The following is a 17,745-nucleotide window of genomic DNA, read 5'->3' as shown; positions in this document are numbered from 1 at the left end:
TTTCTCTTCCTATTGAATTTCGCCCAGCATGCGTTCCTTATTTTTTTGACCGTCATGCTAATCCAGTCACAAATTGCAGATGATTTGCTGATTATCAGAACATTTTGTGTCTGAAAAGCGCTGCCGGATGATGCGAAATATGCCTCAACTTGCATCATTCTGCAAGTTTAGACTTTTACGTGAAGCGTTTCAGTAAGATTGTCTTTTTCGTGCTTTGTGTGTGGGCTCAGTTGCAATTTTGATGAGTTCCAACAGGCTCTGTTTTGATGTCAGGGCAAAAGACGTTTCTTTTTTCTGGCCTTTTGACCCATCTTTTATTTCTGATGTTATGACTACAACTAAACAGTATGTTTTCGTCTGGATTCGCCTGTTTGTTAAATGACACATTAGGCTAGGTGATTTTTCGAGTTGAACCCTCAAACACTTTTAAAAATCCCAGCAAAACCATATTGATCATTCATATTAGCTGCAACTCAGTGGTCGCCGATAATTGATAGGCTTGGACGATTTTATTTTGGACAAATTGCCAGGCTGGGAACATGTATGCAGTCCAGACTACTAAACGCATATTAAATAGCATCCACAGCCTTAGTGGCCAACCAAAAAATGATCTCCAATGAGAAAAAAAAGGCAGTTATATTATAACATCAAAAACAATATAATAAAGTCCTCATCAGTTTGAAAGGACAGCATCAGAGTTTGTTTTTCCGACTTGTAAAAGTGGGACCTGCTCAGGAAGAAGTCAAACTCATAATGGAACTAAATGGAAAATAAAGTGGATATGAATTGAATGAAAAGGGAAACATTACAGCATTGGTTATTTCATTAGCATTCCAGCTGGTCACAAACAGGATGCCATGCTGATTACCAATGACAATATCAATTTGACATAACATACTGCAGACTGTAAATGCAAACAAGCCAACAAAACATAAATAATGCACGGTACTATAGGGATATTCTTACAAAGTAGATATTTTCCGATTATCATCTTCTTGGTAAATTTGTAAATAACACTATTCATATCAAAGTAATTGTACATTTCTTATTCAGTCTGTTCAGTTATTCATTAAAGAAGCAAATGTCACACAAATTCAACATACTCAAATCAGTGAAATATTTTAAACACTGATCTTCCACAACCCAAGCAACTTATTTACTTTGAGTATGGATGGACAGTGCAGCTGATGTTGATATAATGTTGGATTTTAGCGTCGTTTACTATTTCTTCCAAACGTCATCGTGTTAGCATCCACAGAAAGGGGAATTTTAATGTCTTTTGGCATTCACATTTGGTTTTAGGTCAAGTGTTAGTGTTTGATGTGAGACCAACTTTGGATTTTAATGCCAACCTGATTTTCATTTTTCAGCTAAAATTTAAGGATTTGCCAAACCTTGCATCCAACCTTTTTACCGATGTTAAGCGTTCATGTGGTGCCAACTGGAGGGCATCGTGAAGACAGCTCGGAGACCTTTTTCCAACTTTCCCAGAGACAAAATACAATTGGATCCTAATTTGTGTATTTGGTTATAGTCTGAAGCTATGTAGAACAACAATACAAGGATACCTCGGCTTAACTGTTTGGTGTCTCTGGGATCAAGTCATAATGAACCCATAGGAGTCCCGGAAATCGAAGGGTGGACTGTTGGTGGAACAAGCTTATTTCAATCTTCAGAAACCTACAGCATTACATGGACAGTAAACCAAGATAATAATGGCAAAGAAAAGTAAGACTTCTCACCACTGCTAAACCATTTTTGGAATGTTTTAAAAGAAAATATCTACATTGTCATTTGGTTTGTTTTTATCTATATTGCCATTCCACAAATGAAAATTATATTTCTTGTAAAATCAAGCAAAACAACTTCAAGATGATATATTTCTTCAGATGCTTCAAGTTTCAATTGAAAAAAAAAAAATGAATTCCAGATATGTAAAATATCAACAATTATCGTTGCATCTGGAAATGTTTGTGACAGGAGTACTCATTTACTGTATGGAACATAAGGTCTTCTTCTTTAATAAGCTGGAGAATGAACAACAAACTTTAAGCCGTGGTGGCGGCCTCAAACCTGCTGTGCTAGGTTGGGATGTCTGCACAAATATTTCCCAAGGTTTATTGTGGGAATAAGACCTTACCCACTGAACAATATTATTAGTGCTTGCTGCAGAAGCTTTGGACTGAAGCTCCAGGGTAGGCTTACTTGATTTAGCGTGACATTCCAGAAAGATAGGTAGAATTACTGCTTCAAAAGATCCAGTTACTTTCACATCCTATCTCAGGAGGAAAAAGGTGCTTCTATTGTGAAAAACCCAATATTTCAACATCGTCGTGGCTAAATTTACATGATGATATATAATTCATTTAGAAGTAAAAGGGGGGAAAATATACGTGTGTGTATGTGTATGCGTGTGTGTGTGTGTGTGCGTGAGCAAGAGCGTTCATCCGGACCTGGTACTCACTGGAATTATAAAATAAATAAATAAATAGATAGATTTACAAACATAAAAGAAATTAATGAAAAAAAATTCTCATCATTTCAGGATAACAAACCAATATTCCTGTAATAACAGGATAATGTTCTTACTATCCAGAAAAAAAGGTATTAAAAAAGTTGCATTTTTCATATAACAATGAATTTGAAACACCAGAAAAGAAAGCCACACACCATTGAGAATACCAGCCTTCTTTATTTTCTTCTGATGGCAGGAGTATTACTGTTTTAAGAAAGAAAATAGAATATGTCTTTGCATATCAGGTATAAAGAGGGCATATTGTGAACTGTACAGAAACACTGTCCTGTTTATTTCAAATGACTTGTTGCATGTTATGGAATTAAAAAGGGGTGGGAGGGCAGGAAATGGTTAATATTCAGTTGTTTTTTTCTTCTCTTATTACCTTGTTTTCTTTTTTTCCTGGGTTTCTGTTCTGTATCCAGCAGATTAGAACCATTACTACAATTCGATTGAAATTCATTGTCTTTTTAACCAGCCTTTTTTTATACGAGGTTTGTATTTCAGTTTGTTTCATAATAATTCCTTACACAAACTGCCTGCATCAAATTAGTTTCCTCCTTCTCATCTCTCAGGCTCCTTGGGTTCTCTAGCTTCGTGTGGGTACAAATTTAAAATTCAGAATCACTGCGGTTACATATGAGTCAGTGCTTGACCTGGTCATCATGTAATACTGTGATTATTGTTTCAAAAATCTGTTGGTATGTGTGTTTGTGTTTATTCAATCACAGCGTTCACTTCTTCAACACTTACACAATAGAGAGGACCGAGCTCTCAAACTTTAACCTTGTTTACTGCAGACCAGAGAGGTTTGAATACATCCATAAAATAACCTCACTTCACTTGGTCTAAGCACTTATTCCCAGTTATCTGGTGGGTTTTATGAAACACCAGAGGGGCTGGAGTCAGATACAATAGCCACATCAGGGTAGATTAAATATTGTTGTGCTAAGAAAAAAAAATGTAACAGCAGACATTTAAAAAGCAGATACGCCATTGATTTCCGATTATTCCAAAAACAGTGAAAAAAGCCTCGATCCCCCCGAAAAAAGTATCACTTTATAGATGATCATTTTTTGCACAAAAATAAGCTTGTGAAATATCATACGATCATACAATGCCTGGCCTAGTGTGTGAATATCATTGTAGATAAATCATCAGTTTTGTTATGTTCCAATGAATAGCATTTCCAAAAGCTGAAAGGTAGGGTTTAATTAGGATCTGTAGCCAGTCAATCAAGAGTCCCATGTGGAGCCAAAACACCATTGACTCTTTCATCCATACAACAGAACAGTTTACAGTCTTCAACTAATTAACCACATTTTTTTTGGACTGTGGTACATAACGAGAGAAATAGTATAAACCTGGGGGCAAACATGTAATGCACACACAGAAAGGCCCCGGTCAAAATTTAACCAGGAACCTGCTTGCTATGAACTAGAATCTCCACACATACAGTATAAAAAAGAACATTAAGTTATAAGGTTACCATCGCTTAAATATTGTGTTTTATTTATAAACATGTGTTTTTGAAGGGCGGAACAGTGGCACAATGGTTAGCCTCACAGCATCAGGGGACCTGGTATGATTCCGACAGGGGGCCTTTCGTGTGGAGGTTGCATGTTATCATCTCTGTCTACATGGGTTTCCTCCAGATGTATACAGGCCTATACATGGCTCGACTGGCGACCGGTCAAGGGTGAACCCCGCCTCTCATGAATCTCATCTAGTGATCATGAATTCTGTTTTTTTTTTAATGATGTAACCTGTTATCTCAGATCATTCAGGATCAGAACAGGACTCTATATGAGCTTCTAGCTTTTTAGTTACTAAAACAGACATCTTGTGTGACATCCTTTTCAGTACCTAAATCTAAAACCTCTTTCAAATGCTGATTCTAGAACAGGGTGATAACAATGACAATAACAAATGTGACATTTTGTTTCTGCAAATAGAACCACAAGAGACAGCTTTAAGAGACAACTACTGCTTGACCATATGGCTTACTATTATAGCAATTGGCAATATGTTAACACGTATTGTGTTTAAATTGGCTGTTCTATCTGGCCTTTTGGCAGAAGGTGTAGAGAAGCAGTGATATAATATATCTCAATTGCAAGTGCGATGCAAGTGGACAATACGGGCTGTCTCTACAGTCACGGAAACAAGATAAACCATTTAACTTTGATTTATTCGGTTTTAAGGAGCTCTTTAGGGAGGCTTTTAGACCCAGACAAACAGTGACATACATACAACTACCACTGTTAGAACAAAAGACATTTCTGCCGTTTTACATGGTTAGATCAAGAGGAGGTAAAAGTTAATAGTGTTGGTGTCATATAAAGTAGAGATAGGATGTAATATATATGATTTGTAGAGCTTGTAGGATTCCAAAAATTAAGAAAAATCTGAGTCCAATTTTCCCTTGATAGCCGTGAAAATCCTTCCCTATTTGACAAAAAAAAATATTAAGTCTACTTGGGCAAGAAAAACACTTCACAAAATCACTTGCGATGAAAAAAGAGGAGGAATCGTTTAAAGTGGAGCTACTTGGTGTTACTATACATATATAACATATGCATTATGTTATTTATATACCAAACATACACACATATATATATATTATTATGTGTGCATGTTCATGTGTGTGTGCGTGTGCATGCGTGCGCCCGTGCGTGTGTGTATAAAAGCTCTTTACTCAAATTCAGCTCAATCTGAACAAGATTTTTATGATACATTAGACAATTTGGTAAAAATAATACGATGGACCTCACTGGTCCAAGTTGAACCCCACCCTCTTGTCCAATACCAGCTGAGAAAGGCTCCAGCACCAATGTGACCAGGTGCAGCATTAGCAGTGTAATGAATGAATGAATGCATGACTATAACTGATGAACATTCATTATTTTAATGTCTGAAATTGATTATACAATCGAGGGTTCAAAGGTCATGTGACAATTAAGATTTTGTGACTCATTAATCTACTTTGGTTCACTTATAAACAGAGACAGCTAAAGAAAGTGTTTTTTTTTTTAGAATGATGCAGTTGCTCATCAATACAATTCAATTCCCAATGAAAATCTGTGTATGTGTATGTGTATGTGTATGTGTATGTGTATGTGTATGTGTATGTGTATGTGTATGTGTATGTGTATGTGTATGTTTATGTGTATGTGCATGTGTATATCAGACCTGGGCATTTTATAGCCTGCGGGCAACATCCAGCACATTTTTTCAATCTATACTGACTTTAGAAACTCCTTATTTTTTCCCTTTTGTTTAATTTCGTATTGATGATAACATATAAAATAATTTTGGTAAGTTTATATGATCATTCATGATTTAAAAGTTGAAATAAAATGCCAGAAATTTTAGATATTTAAAATGAAATTTTCAATTTGTTTGATTAACATGATACTAAGTTGGCCAGCACACTAAAATGAAATAAGAAATGTGGCCCGCCAGCCAAAATAATGACCCACCCCTGGTGTATGTGTATGTGTATGTGTATGTGTATGTGTATGTGTATGTGTATGTGTATGTGTATGTGTATGTGTATGTGTATGTGTATGTGTATGTGTATGTGTATGTGTATGTGTATGTGTATGTGTATGTGTATGTGTACGTGTGTTATGTTTCCCTATTAATCATGCTGTCTGTTTCAGTGGGAAAATGCAATCAACACAAAGCCTGTGACAAGCACATTAAAGATGTATTTTGGTGTGTCTGTTTAAAAAAATACACCCTAAAAGTTAGCCTCAGGGTGGCATTCACCATCTATTGTAAGATGATAAGACAGATGTGCCAACAGATAGCGGCTATACACCCTTTCTACAAGTTAGCTTAGCACAATCAATGGTAGCATCTCGTATTGTCAGATCACCTTGGTCAGAAGTCATCGAATACAATTTCAGCAGCTATTAAGCTCTAATGTATAGGTTATAAAGTACTAAGGTGAAAATCATTATTATTATCACATTAAAGTCATTGCCAGAACAAGAGTCCCAAAAAAGACACCAGGTCCAATTACAGCACTCATCATCTCTATTTCATGGAGATTGTAAGGTGAAAAATGTACATTTAACTGGGGATTAAATGAAATCCATGAAGAGAAATGATGGCAAGTAACATTATGATGGAGAATTTATAAAAATAACTAAATGATTGTAGGTTGAAATGAGAGAACAAGCATACAATATTCAAAGAATTGTTTGTATGCCAACTGTAGTTGTTGTGAGAAGGGAGTTGTGTAGGAGTTTGTAATTTACAACTAGATGAACAAGGGCCTTAAACACAACATCATCAGCGATGATTGAGTGAATCAAAATACAGTTTAAACTGTATTTGCAGTTCATTTTCACACATTAAGTTCCTGCTTTTTCAGTGCTATTCACCCATGGGACATTCATACACATAAATACACACCCATCTATATAATCCATTACCTCTTTTGTGGCATATAACTAATGTTCCTCTAATTAATCTTAATAATTTCCATCAAAAAAGACAATTACAATTATATTTTTGGATAAGTTGTAACGCATGGATCCAAGTGATTACAGCTATAATCTATGGAATGGAGTCAAAAATTGTATAATACCAATGTAATTTCTTGCTTTGTTTTGATATTTTTTATTTCTATTTTGAGATCCAAGCTGACGCTTGTACATGATGCATCTGGCAGCAAGAATTCTCTTCATTGTAATTGTTTAACATTATAACAAATGTTTTACACCACCAGGAAACTTCTTTTTCAATGATATTCCTATCCAAAAATATGAAAAATCTGAGCCCAATTTTACCCTTGATAGCCGTTAAAATCCTTCCATTTTTGACAAAAAAATGTTAGGTCTACTGGGGCAAGAAAGAACACTTCAAAAAATCGCTTGCAATGAAAAATAGGGTGAGGAATCATTTGAAGTGGTGCTACTTGTTTCCCGCAGGCAAGAAACATGGCACTGCGTGTTACTCTATCATTAGTGCCATAGTTTAATGAAATCTGACACACTTGAACCACAGCCTGTTCAAGACTTAGGCAATAGCATTATTAACTTTCTTTTTCCTTTCCTTGAATTTTACCCACAAGATTGATTGTATTATAAGACTCCATCTTGACTGAGGATTTGTGGCTTTCTAAATCAGAGCTCTGAAAAAAATCATTGAGTCTTTTCATACAAACTGTCATTTATAGTACAAAAACCGGTGTTATTCTGTATTCTAATCAGGAGCGAATGCTGATACCAAATTTAAGCCAAGGGCCCAGGGTTTGCGGCAAAAAAATGGTGCACCACTTTTGACTTCCTGCTGTCCATATCATTGTTTTAGCAATCACAGCAACCAATTAAACCCCCCAAGATTTGTTTGATTACCTACAAGATGTGCATGCAAGTGTGCTTCTAAGTTTTTATTTTTTTTTCCACTATGGCTTGGAAGAAAAGTTGTGGCTTCCTTGCAGTAACTGTGCTACTACGGTCTATTTCATGGATTTGCATTGTTTTTGTGAAGAATTATCTTTTTAAATTTTGGTTTGTTTACAAAAAAAAAAAAAAAGAAAGTATGCGTCTGTGAGAATGAGCCAAACATATAGCACGGCCCCTCCATTACTCACAAAGTAAAGGAGATAAATAAATAGTGCTTACACATTTGATGCTAATTAGTATATACGGCAGCAGTAGTGGGCAATGTACTGGACCCATGTTAGAGCCAAAGCACAGTGAAATTTACTGTACATAATGCTGTGGCAACACATGTAATACTTACATAGTTCTTTTTGAGTTTGGAAAAATGTGAAAATTCCATCCCAACATGTTACATTGACTGTTACAGATTTTGCCAGACCTATCATTCAACTCTTTATGATAAGAATAACTGCATGAAGGCCTAATAAGGATTATCAAAACAAATGTGTATTTAATGATTTTTTTGTATACATATTGTTATAGTTTACAGCAACATATTGCTATATTACACCTCGCACTTACTTTTCTGGGTTCCTGTTTGGCACTTTGTGGTCCACGCCATCTTTGAGGCTATGTCATTTGTCTTCTGTATATCAAAATAGCTTACCTTACTGTTTTTAGATAGTCAAGAGAGAGTCAAGTGCAGTCCACGCTGTTACTGGGAATTATAACAATGACTCTGTCTGATTACACATAACACAAGCGACGTCACTGAATATTATATAGAGAAGAAAGTAATCAATTTTCTGCTCTCGGGAGGGAACAAAAAGGAGAGATAGCCTCCAGGGATCTGTATCAAATTTGCTGAAGCGTTCTTGAAACTACTTGGCCTGACGAAACTTGCTCCAAGAGTTATGATGCTGAGGAATGTCGGCAGTGTCAAACTCCAGAAGTTCTTTCCTTGAATGTGAGAGTACCTGTGGAAGTAAGCGTGCCAAACAGAGAGTGAAGGGGCCGAAGAGAAGGGAAGCATCAACTCCTTGAAGAAAAAGACCAGAAGATGTTGGCGCATCAAACGGTCAGCCAGGGCCAGGACCTCTGTGACGACTCCTGATTGGCACAGTCTCCAATGGCCTTTTAAGATAACAGTAATGGGGGGTATTTTAAGTGCTATGCACATACTCAAAATCAAACAGTAACATGTAATTGAGGAAAAATCAGAAATAAACAGAATTAGTGAAGGATTTGATAGACCAGCTCTGTATCCTCTAAAAACTCCCCTCACAGCCCCATGCAACATCCTCCTTATTTTATGAATGTACACCTCTTTCAAACAAAAGTTAGGGTTTTTGTATCCAAGTCAACTGATGTGTGATTGGTTATAACAAACTTGTTATGATAGACAAATAAACTAAGACTAAAAAAAACAAAACAGGTGATGGGTAACGCAATCAAAGCAATCATTTTTGAGTCAAAAAAGAATACGACAGACTGTATTGCCACATATATAGCCTATATAGCCAACTATTTACTCACTCACTCATTCAGGGTGATTTTCCGAATTTCGTTCCAGCTAACCTGCTGCATGCTACATTTACAATTAACTAACCCTATATTTGTATATGGATATGATATATGTATATATATACATGTATATTTATGATTTTAACTGGTACTTTGTAAAATGTAAATAAAATTAAAAAATCATTATCTATTAGTCCTCCCCTCAGCATGAAATGAAAAAGAATTTTTTTTTTTTTTTTTTTTTTTGCAAAAGTATGAGTCTGGGTTTAGAGACCCCAAGTGATCGGAGTGTGAACCCAATCAGCCTGTACGCTGGCCTTTCCCTATTACATTCCCCTCCGCAATCAGCAACCAAAGTGCATTTGGACCTCTGTGAGTTGTGGATTGAGGGTGAAGATATCAAACTTTTATTATGATACTTCAGTGCTACGGCATTTTTCATGATACAGATCTCACCACATGCCAGTAAAAGCATCCATGGTGCTTTTGTTGTTATTATATGCAATCCACTACTCAGTCCACTAGATCTAAAAGCTCTTGTTTTACTCACATCCCAACAAATTTATCCCTCCTGGGAAGGTCCTGCTGTCTTTTGGGCTTTGGGTAATCTGGACTTCTCTCGCAACCTATCTTGTCAATACCATACAGAAGTTTCATTTGCCGATATGATCCTGTATTCTGATGCCATCTTATGGTTTGGATCAGGCATTTCAGATAGTGACAGCAACCATTAATGAGGGATTCATTAGTGGGACATGAAACGGACATGATAAAAATCCTGTATGATGAACTGGACAATCATTTCTACTTAGATACCATGAATTTCTATTCCAAAATTTATGGTGTTGCCTTTTTATTATTAGGATGTTATTTAGTGGGAACTGAACAGCTCATTTAACAGAGTGAGTGCGAGGCTGGGTGTTAGATATTGCTGGATATGCTGGGTATTGTTGTCAGTACATGCAGCCACTCTTTACTACTTTATATACATATCTCTCAGGTTAGTTATAGCACATTAAACAGGCATCCAATGAAATTTTGCAAGACACACAAGACTGACCTCAGGAGACAGAACTCATGGCACTCAGGGTCTGCATCAAGCACAGAGCAAATGCAACGCTGAATGTTCAGCCCCTTATTTTCAGTCGATTGCCCATCATTAATGGCACGTCGGATTCGCTGAGGTCCCTGGTAGCTTGACATTCCATAGGGTACTGTGCGTCTAGGAGAAAAAACAAAAAATAATTCCCTGAGCCACCTTGCAGCAAGACGATTTAGTGACATGTCAGGAATTGATATTCTGATGCAAAAATATGACAATCAGCACAGAGAGCCATAAAAACCTGAGTCAAGGTGGACAAAATAAAAGTGACATGACGTTTTCAGTGAGACTATTTTTCCTTTTCATTTAATTTTTTTTCCTGTGAACACATGATGTCCATTCAGTGACAAAAATTCAAACAAAATAAAAACAAAATAAAATCAGAAATATAAAAAAGGTCTTCAAGGGAAAAAAGAAAAGTGAAAAGTAACTTTCATAGATCGCTTATTGTATATTTTACTCCTCTCACCCTAATGCCTCCATCTGGATACCACTGTTTGCACAGAGTGTCAGGTTGGCATCCATTCTCTCCATTCCCAATTTCCACACATCTGTTTTTACACGCCTGGGAATGAAAACCATGAACGCACTTTTGGATTTAGTGGTTATATAGTAACTAAAGGCAAAAATCTAAACAAAATGTTTGTATCTTTGTCCATTGTTCATTTGAATTTAATTTAAAATTAAACATTTCCTGACAGTGTCTTTTTATATCATTGGTGTGAGATTCCGTGACCATGTGACTGCGTAACTATCATCCTGCTAGTGTTTTGCCCGAACTTGGATTCCACAGACTTTTGAAATCGTAATTGATTACAAACCTCAATCTGACTGAAATTAGATGAGGGAATTTAAACAAAAAAAAAAAACTCTTAGCTTGAAGTAGCTTCCCTTGGCTAATACTCTCTTGATTAAGAATAATTGATACAAAATCGACGGATGCATAATTTTAATGATAGCTGTAGTATCAGTAAATGTTTCAACAGAAAAAAAAAACACATGGCAAGCAATGAGAACCTCCTGCAGTTCATTTTGGAGCCTTGAGAGTGGCAGGGGACTTGCTTTGCCTTGTTTGCTTTCCATTAAGCCAAAGTCTAACCAGGGTCATATTGACATTGATTATGTGGTTCGACTCGGACAAGGGTTGATTTCAGTATGAATTGCACCGCACACAGCGGATTTCTGCTGCCCTGTCACAAAGATTTTTTTTTTTAATATTCCCCACAAATCTAAAAGACATTTAAGTAAGAAAGCCCTGTCAGTTCACATATATAGCCCACATTTCACTGCATTACTAAAGACGTATCATGCAACACGATTGCAAAACACAACAAAGAGACATTTGATGTAATGTCAAGGTATCAACCCAATTTTTGTCTGAGCAATTAGTCTTTATTTTTTGTTCGATGTTCATATATTTTGTTGCGACTATTTTGTTAATAAACACCTCAACGTCATAGCAAATGATCCTTCTCATTTACAGAAATCGAGGACCGACTGGTATAATATTAGGCTTAATCCGTTTGAGTCGAATGAGTTGGAGCCTTGGATCATGGAAATATCACACTGCTACAGGAAATATCTTAAAGCCCATCAACCCTTGTCAAGTTGGTAATCATGATCTGTAACATTCAAAGCCAACTTTGGTGCGGCAAAATGTTTGGTCACTGTTAAAGTTATTGCAAATTTGAAAAAATATTGTGATCCATATCTTGGAAGAACAATAGAAAAGATTTCGTTGCCACACATATTATGATGTGGTTTACATTTTCTGTAGGTGGCAGGAACATCCACCGTGTAATGCTGTGAGGAAGTGAAAGCTACAAAAGGCCTTGAAAAGATGAATGACTAATCAAAAAGAAGCGACATGCAGGCAGCAGAGTAAAGAATTTGCTTAGGGGTAATGTGAGCTGCACATTGTGGGACTCCTAAATCCCTGTTAAGATGGCACATGCTGTATGTTTCACAGGGGTGAAACGTCCAAGTTTTTGTTTAGTAAGTATGTCATAATACTATTGTTTTTGTTTTCTTAGTTTCATTTTATCTTAATGTGTTTGCTTGGGACATAAAGACACTAGCTTGCCAACGCAAACTATAAATAGCTCTGAAAGAGTTCTTGCAGTTGGGCTGAGACTTAATGGTGCTTCAGCTTTGACAAGTATGTATACGATTTACTGACACCTAGAGATTCTGCCAGGATTAACCTAGGTGGCATGAAGAATAATTGAAGTGTGAACCTTTCTTAATTAGGTCCTCTTACCCTTGTAAAAACATAAAATTTTAAGCCATTAACTACATGGTCAGAGACATGAAATGTTTACTATTTTGTCAAGGAAATTACTAAACCGACCCATAATTATTGAGCCCGGACATAAAACAGGCACTTATGTCACATTCCGGCAGCTCAACAGACACAATGCGTTGCAGTTGAATTTCACATGGCGATTTTTTTTTTCAGTGAAAAAAATGAGCAACAATCAAAGTACTGCACATGGCACCTTCAACTTTTGGCCGTATTCAACTAAATATTGTTTCCATCTATATTTTATTACTTTTTTTGCGCTGACTGCAGAATAATTTTTTCATCATGAATGGCTCAACAGGGTGCCTCTCTCCAATGTGTACAAAGGCCCTCCATGTCTGAATCGTATCAGCTTGCGAGACAGGTATTTCTGCTCAACACGCAAAAACATCAATACCTAACTAAAGCGTTCATCATCCAGTGATCCCACATTGGCTATAAAAAAGTGAAAGGAGATATGGTTTGCATTTCCTCTCCATCAGTCTCTTCTGTTTAGACCCTGCTGTCTTCTCCAAGGCTCTGTTCAGATACATCTGAAGGTTTCTCCTGCCATGCTATTAGTCGTTGCAAACAAATGCAATGTATAAAAAACTAATTTAGGACAAGATGGAACGACGACAACTTATATCACAAAGCAATTTTTTTTTCGTTACTCCAATCCAAAGGAAAAACAGTGGATGTCAGGAACTCAGGATGTCAGGAGGAATTTCTATTACTGATAATATGAAAATACACACTGTAATTGAATTCTTTTCTGGAGGTAATACCACAAAACAGACGTGATTTGTATATACTGTATATACAGGAAGACCGAGTCAAGGGTGATTCATACTTAAGCTTCAAATAAACTTCATCAGCCAGTGTGTAAGTTTGCATATCAGCATCCGGTGTTCTAACCTGATGCAATTCTTGACAAGAATATTCTTGAAATTATTAGAACACATTGCAGCTACAGAGACATATGCAATGGCATATATGTAACCAAAGGGTATTGTCTGGTCTAATATCAAATATTGTCTCAGAACTTCAACAGCCCAGTTGTCATTTGAATTCCTCTCCTCCTCTGAGGTCAGCAAGTGATAAACAACATCCATAGGTTTCAATTTCAAATGTACAAAGAACCTAAATCCAGCCTTTAAAGCACCGCCAAATGGTATTCTGTTCATATAGACACAGCAACTGTGCAAGCACAATATTGAGTTTAGGATGTAGGGCAAATATTCATATCGCAAGATATCAGATACTTACCCCATACAGTAAATAATTCACAACAACCAGCTTTTTATCAATTGTTTCTCATGTACATGTGCATGTGTAAATTGTAAATTTACATGACACGTTCTAATATGATGGGTAATTGAGAAAATCAAGGGGAGTTCGCCTTACACGTCTGTCATTCCATTCAACTGTAGAAAACCCACTTGTGCAAATTGGCAAGCACACTTCTTTTTCCTATAAGGAACACTCAGAACTGACAGACGGGAGTCGGTGCTGCTGCACAGCTGCAATGATTTCATTCAATCACAAAATGATGAAAAAGTGTGTTTACCCAGGGAAATATTAATGCTGTGGTGGATAAACAACTGCTCCCCTTCTCAACTTATCCCAAATGCAACGTATTCAGTTGTAGCTGAGCGAATGACATCAACTTCCTCTGTAATGCAATGACGCTGATCTGAATGTCTTTTCCAAAAGTGTGGCACTGATCTTACCGAGACCCATATACATATCAAATGGAATTTCTGATGATATTACTCATTCTAGCATCCCACCTGTATAAAAACACATTCTCAGCTGCTAAGTAGAAAACCACACGTGTGATTGTCGTATTGATTTCCTTCCAACAACCCATTCTATATTCTAAACTATAAAGCTTTATAAGAAAGAAATGATTTATTTATGACCATCCACATGTGTCGTGCTGTCCATACTGCATTAAGTTATTGCTTTTACATTAACATCTCGATAGATGCCAATCTCTCTAAATCTTTCAACTATGTCCGTTTGTCCCAACTTGCTATGAAGTAATAACGAGCTGTTTACCTGAAAAAGCCAACAGCAGTCTTGGCACGAGAAGAGAGAGTAAGAAATGATGCGTTCCTGGGTCTTTGCCAAGGACTGCAGTCAGGAGGTGGCAAAGTACCAAAGAACAAAGCACCATTCCTCAGAAGTGATCTGTGGTATGCATGTTGAACATACTTCGTATGAGCACAAACAGGGGCAGCACCAGAGGCATGAGGCTGGGGTTGGGAAGGTGGGGTGTTGTAGGGTAAATTATGATGATTCATAATTTACCACCGCAATGCAACAGTAGAGCAGACCACTAAAAAACTTGACAGAAAGACTATTTGGACTTGTCTAATTCCAGTGAGTGATGAACAGACCACTAAATTTAATCAAGCCCACTATAAACAAAATGAAGTGCCGCCTCAAAACACCTGTCAACCTTTAGCTTGGCTTGACAGATTTCTCTCTGATCTCCTTCCACTTAGACTTACAATCTACGTACTTAGACAAGCGGAGTTTCACCGGCATCATGGGAGAACTCTGGAAGATCGCTTTCACAGGAGTGATATGTGCTGTCAATGAGTTGGTTTAAGCGATTTGTTTAATCATTTCCTTATATTTTATCGAGAATGAATTTAACATTTCCCATACTGTAATGTGGTTCTAGTTATTTCGGTCTATTGCACCATATGACTTCGAAAGGCATGTGCGGGGATAGTAAATTGGGAACTTAAGGATAGAGAAAGAGGAAGGGCAAAAGTGAACCAGATGATAGATTGGCAATCTATCATCAATCTATCTATCTTTGCAGCGTTTTCACAAAGAAACAAACTATGGCTTGCCATTGCTTGAAACATGACCTTATATGCGCTTAAATGGAAGCACATAGGCCTGCACTTGGTGTGACTTGCTAAAATGCATTAGCTTGGGGGCACGGCAGACTCTTCTGCTGCATAAAGAGACGCATAAACTCATAATCTCTCACAACTTTACGAAAGAAGGGGTACAAGTCATGCAATCCAGAAGCACAATCAAAATATTGTGGACAAATTTATAGTTTGGGTGAATTGTGGCAATTTGCATTTAACATTTCTAGCTACGGAATAAATCCTGACACTTGCTTTGTGAAATGGGGATTTCAGCATTTGAGAAGGCACATCTTACTCAGGAGTATTGATCCAGATGATGTCCAAATGGCAATAATAGATGCACTCTTTGTCCTTGTAAGAATAGCAGGTGCAGCGCTTGGATCTGGACTTTGCCTGCGTTGTGTCAGACAACGACACGGCGGCTCCGCTTGAGCCGGTGCCGGGGAGACCTCCAGGGGAGACCTCAGATATGACCGAAGCGTCACAAGTCAACACACCTTTCAAAATAAAAGAGGTATTGGTTGAAAACTGATTAAAAGAACATCATTATATCTAAGAGAATTGAACTCAGGAGATCGATCGCTGCTGTTTGCAGTGATCGGCACGTACCTTGAAAAACAATTAATGCATATAGTATAAAAAACATGATTCTTGCGTGGGTAGAGAGAAAGTCTCGACGCGTTAGATATTCCCAAATTTGAGCGACAGCCTGGCGAGAGAGGAGCGCACTTGACGCACAAGCGACGCTGAGTGAAAATCCATGAGCTTCTGCGTGGATATCCATGTGCGGCTCCTCTCATATGATCCAGCCTTCAGTGAACGTCGATCGCACGGTTCTTTTCATATTCACGTCTTCATGTTACCAGTCCCACCTGTAACCGACACATTGGTGTGAAAATAAGTGGATTTCTTTCTTGCGTGTTTCTCTTTTCACGCCACTGACCAATGCGTCTCGCGTCAAAGTGATATTTGGAGTGAGGGGAGTATCGGTGTTTCTTTATGCACAGCGCTACTCCGAAAAGTACAAATCAAAAATTGAAGGAAAAAAAAAATGGGTGGGGGCTCTTTGAAGACGGATCCGAACTTTAACACCCACCCCGCTCATCGGCGGGTCCGGTGCGGGGCGTGCACACGGGATGGCTCTGCTTGCGGGTTTTCCGTTATTGCGAGGCGTCTAATGCATTCTTCATTCCGTTTTCACATCATTATTTGTCTGCCAGAAGGCAAAGACTGTGCTTTTGGAAAATACACAACTTTACAGCATATATATCAGATCTGTGAAAAGATACCTAAGAACTAACTCCCAAATTAAACCCAGGATTCGGGCCTGCTTTAAGAATAAGTCATAAAGTTTAATGCTTCAATACAAAGATTATTGCACCATTCAAAGAACAAGTTGTTTAAGTCTCTATGTACAGGGTCATTTTTTTTTTTAAAAGGACCATTTGAACACTCAAAGCATTTCTGTGACTCAAAGCCAGTATCAGATTTCATGGCCGGAGGAATAAGCCATTATCACCATTTGACTAAAGACTACCATCTGAAGTTTATAAACCAGCTGATGGAGGGAAAAAAAAACACTCCTCGGGGCCATTAAACAGAAAACCAAGAAATGTATATCCTCTCATTAATTCCAATGCAGTATGTAAATAGACTCACTTTCCTATGATAACATGTGAGCAGGAGAAAACAAAGCCTTGCAATGAATCCTCCCTTTATTAAGATTGTAAAAAGTCAGACTTGCTACATCTCTTTTGGCAGGTGATAATCTTTTTTTATAACAATTGTTAGGATTTTAGAAGGCTCTTATGTCCCTCACCGCCCATTTAAATTCACGAGAATTGACAGAACATTTCAATTATATTTAAAAGCGGTTTGCATGGTGAAGGCCAGGAGCGCAGCCTCAGACAGTTTGACAGAGTACATGTCAGCAAGTATCAGTTTCAACTGTGACTGGGCTTGCCTGGACTGCAATGACAAGAAGTGTTTCAACGATTCCTTAAAAAAAATGAGGTACTCTCAAAAAT

General features: G+C 37.4%; 1 protein-coding gene across 1 annotated transcript; it reads right to left on the bottom strand.

Moving 5' to 3' along the window:
- Window positions 1-2,704: 2,704 nt before the first annotated feature.
- Window positions 2,705-16,699, bottom strand: edn3b (endothelin 3b). Its single transcript, XM_086141992.1, has 4 exons — window positions 16,328-16,699; window positions 16,014-16,215; window positions 10,499-10,660; window positions 2,705-9,048 (listed from the first exon to the last, which is right to left on the bottom strand). The coding sequence occupies exons 1-4, from the start codon at window positions 16,500-16,502 to the stop codon at window positions 8,994-8,996; spliced, it is 594 nt and encodes a 197-aa protein (XP_085998118.1). The 5' UTR covers window positions 16,503-16,699; the 3' UTR covers window positions 2,705-8,993.
- Window positions 16,700-17,745: the final 1,046 nt, after the last annotated feature.

Source organism: Fistularia commersonii, chromosome 34, assembly GCF_037954325.1.
Source record: "Fistularia commersonii isolate RoL2024-O1a breed Wild chromosome 34, RoL_Fcom_v1.0, whole genome shotgun sequence".
NCBI lineage: Eukaryota > Metazoa > Chordata > Actinopteri > Syngnathiformes > Fistulariidae > Fistularia > Fistularia commersonii.
The sequence above is the reverse complement of the archived record's forward strand: the minus strand, read 5'-3'. Positions and strand labels throughout refer to the sequence as shown.